General features: G+C 36.0%; 1 protein-coding gene across 1 annotated transcript; it reads left to right on the plus strand.

Annotated features, from left to right (window-relative positions):
- Positions 1-6,688: 6,688 nt before the first annotated feature.
- On the plus strand, positions 6,689-7,405 carry LOC113701646 (protein MIZU-KUSSEI 1-like). The gene has a single exon (XM_027222399.1). It carries the CDS (start codon positions 6,689-6,691, stop codon positions 7,403-7,405), a length of 717 nt encoding a protein of 238 aa, XP_027078200.1.
- Positions 7,406-8,275: the final 870 nt, after the last annotated feature.

An 8,275-nucleotide genomic window follows, 5' to 3' on the forward strand; every position in this document is an offset into this window, starting at 1 on the left:
TAGCGTATAAAAAAGTTATTCAAAAAATAAATATGCTTTCATCTATACGAATAATCACAAATTTCACCCTTAGTTTACACCGATCTCTCGCTGTCCAGCCACTGCCTGGTTTTGGTTTTACACCTATCTCAGGCTGTCCAACCATTACCTGGTTTTGCTTTAAATAAATCTGTCCTTGAACATCCAATTTATTACTTAATTTCTTTAATCTCCAACATCTTGCTGTTTCTTGAATCTCTATCGTGTTACCCAAAATTGACTATATAGTGATTTCTAGGTAATTTCAGGTGTTTAATGACTGCCACTGTACCTACGCCTAAGTTCGAAAATCACCCCACAGAAATGGCAAGCAAAAAAAGATCATAAATAAAGCTGGCAAGTAATAATCACTCCATTATATAGAGGCATGTAAAGTTCCAACTTCCAACACCATCCATGTGCATGTCCTAATATGGATATATATACTGTGGCAAAGTGGCTTGGTATAGCAATCATTCATCCACCCGTCATTGTTTTGGCATTATGGGAAAAACCAATTAATAATTCTTGTTCATCCATGTCCACACGTTATAAAAAGTTTGATGAAAGTTCTTGAAAAAGCAAATGTGAAACATATCAATCTGTTGAACCACAAGGCCAATGGCTCAGTGGCCACCAGGGAGTGGCTTAAGTCCCTCGTTGAATTGTAGGTGAGGATTCAAATCTCATCTGCAGCAAAAAAAATTTAAGGATTATGTCATAACATTTTTTTGATTTAATTGGGTCTGTATACCCACTAACCCCCTACCATAGCCTCCTTAAACTCCCCCCTACATTAGGATAGAGTAGGTTATACATTGCTGACAAAAAAAGAAACATATCAATCTGTTGAAGTATCGGTAAAAGGATGAAAAAACGTGGTGATTCTTCTGCCCTACTTTCTATCACACTTTCGATTCCATTTTTTATTATATTATAATTTTTTCTTTATAAATATCTTATCGTAATCCGTCATATCCTGTGTTTTTATTCAGTTGAATCCTATATTTTAACCCATAATTAGTAGTTATTAGACGAAGGATCCGTTGCAATGTAAAACCCATAATTAGTAGTTATTAGTTTTTTGTTTCCCTTTGCTATTATATCGTCCAATTGCTTGCGGGTTTAGTTCCTTCATTTAAAAATTTTACCCTTCAGATTCTAGTTGCAGCACTTCGTTCCAGTTGGACGATTACTTGTGTTTTTACGAGAACAAGGCAAAATGCGTAAAAGAAGAGTCGTCATCGCCATTAGTCATCTTTGGCGGAAACTGATTGAGTACTGGGGGTGATGACGAGTTTAGATGAACTCAAGTAGTGTTATGCTCAAGTTCGAATAGTCTACTCGAGTTCGAGTTTGATTTGACTGAGTAGAAATTATACAACTCGACTCAATTCGAGGAAGAACAATTAAAACTCGAATTCAACTCGATAAGGTTTAATACTGTTTTCAAGTCTAATCAAGTTTAGAGTACTTGAAAATCCAAAATACAAAATTTTGCATAAATTATCTAAAACATAAATCATTATTGGTCATTTCATAATCAAATAAATATATTATATAAATAATAAAATTAATCAACCCACCGGACAAGCACTCGAGCAGCACAAAAGAGAAGCTCAAACTCAACTTGATTCCTATATTGAGTTACTCGAGCTCAAATTTGAATTTGGTGAAACTGAGTTTGAACCGAGTGTTTAACCAAGTCACTCGCAAACTATTAGCAAGTAGTTTGGCTTGCCAGCACCCCGATTAAGTACTAAGCGTGACAATTGACTAATTTTGGAAGATAATATTGAAATGGCCATATTACCCTCTTTTTTTATTTTTTTTATCATCATTCACTCCATTTTGCTTTCAATTAGTGGCGTTGCTCACTCATGTAAAAAACTAACACGCAGTCACCAAGTAGGCAGTGGGGCAAACAGACAAACAAATTAATAGAAATTTGCCCTAGATTTCATATGGAATATGCCAAACTACATAGTCTTCTAGCTTTTTGATTTGAGTTGCGGTCTAATGTTTCCTTCTCTTGTCCCTACTAAGGAGGAACTGTTTATATGATTAATGATTCATATGTTGGCGGGGTAAAGATTTTTTTGTTTTTTTTTTTGCTATAATAATAAACTTGAACGCATGCCATGTAAATATTAATTAATATCTCAATTTATTCCTCAGAAGTAGTATGTAACTAAACTCACCAGTGTAAATAAATTATGGGTTGTTTAACGGGGTACGCATTAAGATATATTTTACGTATAATATTTTTTAAAATAAATGATTAATTAGGAAGTAAATAAATATAAGGAAGGATAGGAAAAATATATAAATACTAAGGAGGGTAATAATTGGAGTATGTGTATATATAAGGCAGATTAGATGAATTTTAGGTGCGTTAATGAGTGTTCAATGGGCACCCGTTAGAAAATTCCAATAAATTATTATACTATCAGAAATATGATTAATCCCTATTAATAGCCAAAGCATAAATAAGCAGGGAATGAGGAAAAGCTAGCAATCTATGGACAAAGTAATTAACAAAGAAGTCCTTGTACCTAAATCAGGGGTAATAGAAATCTAAAATTATTTCTTTTTCACTAGTCCAGCCCGCTAAACGATGGTTAGGATATACATCAATTAAAAGAGAAGTTATTCAATTTTGGGGTACTCGCAATTGTTTTCTTTTGAAGTTCTTAATTCATTATAAAGCAATCAAAGTTTATGTAAAGAAAGCCCTTGGTATATCGCAATTCCATTTTGGGTCAGTACAAAGTTAAAAGGAAAAAATAAATTATCTAATTTCCTGCTTCCCGTGATGATTTAAGTAAGAGAACTAATCCCACAAGCAACCAATAATAATCGTAATAGCAAGTGTAATCCTAACTCCTAATTACTTAATTAGCTTCACATGGGACAAATTTATGGTAGTTGTAGTTTGTTTTGTGTCTACATTGAAGCAAAGTAGGTTATAGGGGATGGATTTAGTATCACCTTTTTTTAAATAGCAATTATGGGTTGAGATTTTTTTTTCTCATCCTCTCACACCTCTTCACATATTTTTCATCTTTAACCGTCAGGTACAAGATAACTATAGGTTGAGGTACACGTATCACGTACTTAATCTCTATTTAGATACACATTATTTTCAAAATTGTGTTAATAATTTACCACAATGGGGTACAGCACAACAACTCCTAATAAAACTCCTAAAAATTGGTACACCAACTAATACAAGTTATAGGCCAGAGTGTTAGGGTGGTTATCTAAATTTAGCCTTTGGTGAAAATCATCACCTATTAAACCCAAAATCTATATGGCAATTATTAAGAAATTAATTAACAGGAAAATAGCGGAAGCGTACCTTGATTCATGTTGACAAATTGGTGCTTGAATCCCTAGAGAATTTTGGGGTGGCCTTCCAGATCAACACGTATTTACCGATCCTTGAGAGAGTCCTTTAGTATCTCTCTGATATCTTTCATGACAATGGGATATCAGGAAAGGACTGTATATTGTGGTACTAGAAAAATACGACAAAAGATCCGTGTGACCTGGGGACCATAACCCTATTTATAAGTAACATTCTTGTTACCTTTTTGAGCCCTATTTCAGCCCATCATAGAAATAGGAGCCCTTAAGTTTCTACACATTAAAGGCCCACATCCTATTAGATACATTAAGTTCAAATCATATTTGATCACTTTAATTGGACTTAATCTTATTTGACAGTTTGCAACCCATAATTATTCACATATAAGTCCAATGTTGGATTAAGGATCCAACACAGAGAACCTGAAAAACTTCAACAAACTTAAATATAGGTGAATGGCTTGGCTAGTCATTTAGATATAAAACTTCTAAATTCGAAGTGCAAATGAGGGTTAACCGGCAGGACTAGGAGTTGTAAGTTGAGATGTTGGCAAAAATAAAGAAGCTGAGTTTAGACAATGCAATAATTTTTGCATCAAAAGGTGCAATAAATTTACTCAGGGATTTGAAATGGGAAATTCTGAAATATAGAAAATGAAACCATGTTGCAGACGAAGACCAAAACAATCAACAAGATAACGCATGAATGACCCTTGATCATGAGGAGAATGCCCTTTCCAAGATTCACTGCCTCAGAAGCTCGTAGCCATCTAGTGCTGATAGGCCCATCCAGATTCTTGGTGAAATTGAATACTTGGTAAAGGCCATTGGTTTTGATTTGAACCCCTAGTGACCCTGTAATTGCTAGTTTTCATCCTGGCCGCGTATATTAACATGATAAATTAGGTATAATTTAGGTGCGTTAATGCATCTGCATCGGATCCTCGTTAAAAAAAATCCTTTTTTACATAATATGCTTCAATCTAGATAAAATCCTTTTTAGATCCGGATAAAATCTAAATTTCAATCTACATATAAGCTTGGACTGTGCATTACCAAGACCTTACCTAACCCGTATAACTTTTTGCAGGGCTTGGATCTAGGCAGCCTTTAAGTCAAAAATCTGAATCCACACCCATTACATAAATATAGCTTTGAATATTTAGCAAAATCCGATTCATTGATATGTCTACGTCAAAGTTCAATTTATGAACCCCACTGAAAATGATAACAATGACAAGCCAATGAAACATCCCCAGTTCAGCAGCCAGCAGCAAGTTTGCTTCAAGACGCTCAGCACATTCTCTTGCTATCCTCCTAGAACCGGCACGTTCCCCTGATGTTGCTTGCTTGCTTTCCTATAACATGCAAAATCCATCAATTTCACCACTTCAAGATGTTCATGGCGGCGATGAGGTGCAAGATATATAAGCCTGGGAATCCTTGCTCCTGTAACAAAGAGAGCGTCCACTTTTTCCTGACAGTAAATATTAAGGAAGGTTAACATATGGTTATAAAGAAGAAGGTCAGAACTATCAAACATATATACTTGTGGAAATTTTCTTGTCGATTCCAAGGTGCAATACTTCTTTCCTGGATTGAGTGCATCCCAAATTGAACTGTGAAAAACTAGGAATACCATTTATCATACCACATAATGCAAAAATGAGAATAAAAGTATAAAACAAAGTAAACAACTAGAATAAATATTAGTAACTCAGTAAAAAAAAAGTACTCAGTAAATGCGTTTTCTAAGAAATACTTGCACGTACAAATCAAAAACTGCCTGAATACGGCTTTTACCATTCGAGGAAAAAAGGTTGAAAAACAACACCCTGTGGCTTTCTTTTTCTTTTTTTTTTTCCCCTTTTTATTCTTTGTGAGAATTCACTTACATAAGGTAACCTGCAGGCAATATTTACTTTGTAAGAAGTTTTGAAGCAGACATTATCTACTCCTCGTAACCAGGCTCGCTGGATCGAAGTCAAGCATGAGCTCGATTGAGAATCAAAATCAAAAGTCAAGATTAACTCGTCTTATGAGAGTGAGATTAAACTCAACATTGAGAGTCAGACAATTGATTGAGATCGAGTTTTTATTTGAGACGAATTCAAGCTCGAACTTGAGTAAAAAGAAATAACATTTTGCTTCCCAAACATCATCGTGGTAGGCACCAAAAGCAAACATAGAGAATAAGAGATACTAATGTGTAAAAACATACTAAACTTTATCATCCATTCACAGTTGCATCCCACAATTAATTTCACATATCAGTCATCAGAATCCGGATCCGGTTCCTTATCTTTGTGATGACTAATAAAATGACAATCCAAACTTTAATTTAACCAGTAAATTGTGCACTTAACCTCTAGCAGTGTCCAGGGTAACTTTTTCGTTTGTTTGAACTACATTTGAGTTCAAAGGTTTGGTTTGTTCATTTGGCACCTTTCTTAAACAGTCAGAGCAGTGGCAAAATGTCAAAAAATCAAAAGCTATCCACCCCTATCTTTTGGAGATGTTATTCTGTATCCACTCCAAATTAGCCTGTAAGTTTTTCTATAGTTGTAGAACTTTTGATGTTTGACTTGGAAAAATCGCATATGAAAGCTAAAAACCAGAAATTGAATGAATATTTTCAGCAATCAAAACTGAGGTATTTGGTTCATTGGTTTATTCTCCTATACATTTCGTGATGTACCAAATTGGATTCTCTAACTATTTTATTTGTTTGGGTAAAATTGATGTTAGCCCTCAAAAATCTTGGCTGCAAAACGATTCAATGAATTTGAATCTTTGGTGCCCCAACACCTGTTAGAAATATCCAGTTGGTATTTACGGTGGAAATCTTTGAATATTTAATTCAAATCCAAGTCCTAAGTGTATAAATACCAAAAAACCAAGGGGATAAGATAGGTCTAATCACCATCGAAATTGAGGAATCAGTCTATCAACACATAATCTTGTACCAGTATTTTCTCAATTAAATATATAATGACAATAAGAATAACACTTGACACAGATGCAAATATAACGTAATCTAGTTTCCAATATTTCAGGTTCCTAAACCCATGGACATCAAACTTAATTCAAGCAAAAGATCCAAATAAATATCACCAAGTACTAACACCTGAAAATCAGCTCTACAAAGACTTGGCCACAAACTTCAGATCAGCCACTTGATTTGACAACCAAGCCTAGTCTCTCTCCCCCATCTTCTGTCCCTCCTGACTCTCTCTCCATTTCTTTTTCTTTTTCTTCCCTTTCATGGAATTTCTCCATTGCTGGTTGTGACGGACCGGTAATGGGGGAGCCAAGAGTTAGCACTAGCTCTCAATCATCAACCTCATCAAAACCTCCTCCACCTGCGCCACCATTGTCCCTTCTTCAACCATCAACCAAGAAAAAAAACAAGCCAAAAGTTCTTCGCGTTTTTCGATCTGTTTTTCGATCATTTCCCATCATATCACCTGCATGCAAGTTCCCCACTCTTCCGGGAGGCAAAATACCGGATGGAAGGAACAATGCCGGCTCGCGAATCACGGGCACGTTGTTCGGATACCGGAAAGGCCGCGTTAGCCTTTCCATACAAGAAAACCCTAGGACTCTCCCCACGTTGGTTGTAGAGCTGGCCATGCAGACCACCGTATTGCAAAGGGAAATGAGCATAGGGATGGTTAGGATTGCATTAGAATGCGAAAAGAGGCCTGAAAAGGACAAGACAAAAGTGTTAGAGGAGCCCATGTGGACAATGTATTGTAATGGGAAGAAAGCTGGTTATGGGGTCAAAAGGGAGGCTTCAGAGGAAGACTTGTACGTCATGGAAGTTCTCAAGGCCATTTCCATGGGCGCCGGCGTCTTGCCTGGGAAATCAGAGGTGGAGGGGGCAGATGGGGAAATAGCATATATTCGGGCACATTTTGAACGTGTGGTTGGATCAAAGGACTCGGAGACACTGTACATGTTGAGCCCAGAAGGGAACAATGGACCTGAATTGAGTATTTTCTTTGTAAGGGTATGATGATTTTTAGGTCATCTTGGTTATGGTCTCTTTCCATCTCTAATTCATAAGGTGAGTAGTTTTTTGTAGATATATTAGGCCTAGAAAATTATTTGTAGGGGAAAGATTCAATATATGATCAACGAGGTGCAAAGAGAGGGACCGTAAAAGTAATTCATTTGTCTGTTCGTTCTTTCGAATATATGTACTCTGCATCTGATTTCACATGGCCATAGACAAATCATTTCATTTTGTTCATATATTGGGGGAAGGGGGGAGAAGGGTGTGGTTAATTAGCTACCTTGATTTCTATATTTCATTAGGCTTTATCTTGTGATCTGGATTCTAAAAATATGAAATTGCTCAAATTGTATCTTCCACAATTTGGGAATTGACAATAGATTTAATATCTTCCAGCACTTGTGCACTGAATGCAGAAATGGCTAATATTCCACGATTAAGGCGAAAAAGAACCTGTAGAGAGGCGATAATAGCACATTATGGATCAATGTGATGCTTCCCTAAGATTCTAAATCTTCAATGTCTACAGAACTCTAGAAGATTTTCAATGATGGTGGCGAATAAGAAAAAAAATAAAGAAACTCTACTTCCACGTACTGTCAGATGTTGGGATGATTCATGAAGCCATAATGGACCATAAACATGTAGTTGTATTAGGCTCTGATTTGGAGTCAACTTTAATAGATGGTGTCGCTTGAGCTAGTCAAGATGATAGAGTTGGTGTCATATTTTTTTGTCAACTCGAATTCGAACCTCTTTTGGAACATCCATCCATTGGACAAGACTTGCCTAATACGTTTTACCCTTTCATGTGGTTAGTGAGCTACCACATGGGACAAGATTTACGCAGTGTACAAGCTTTGTGCGTCT

Source organism: Coffea arabica, chromosome 7e (genome assembly GCF_036785885.1).
Source record: "Coffea arabica cultivar ET-39 chromosome 7e, Coffea Arabica ET-39 HiFi, whole genome shotgun sequence".
NCBI lineage: Eukaryota > Viridiplantae > Streptophyta > Magnoliopsida > Gentianales > Rubiaceae > Coffea > Coffea arabica.

Excerpts from the sequence above, each read along its gene's own strand:
- LOC113701646 (XM_027222399.1), top strand. The coding sequence starts at position 6,689 with ATGGGGGAGCCAAGAGTTAGCACTAGCTCTCAATCATCAACCTCATCA.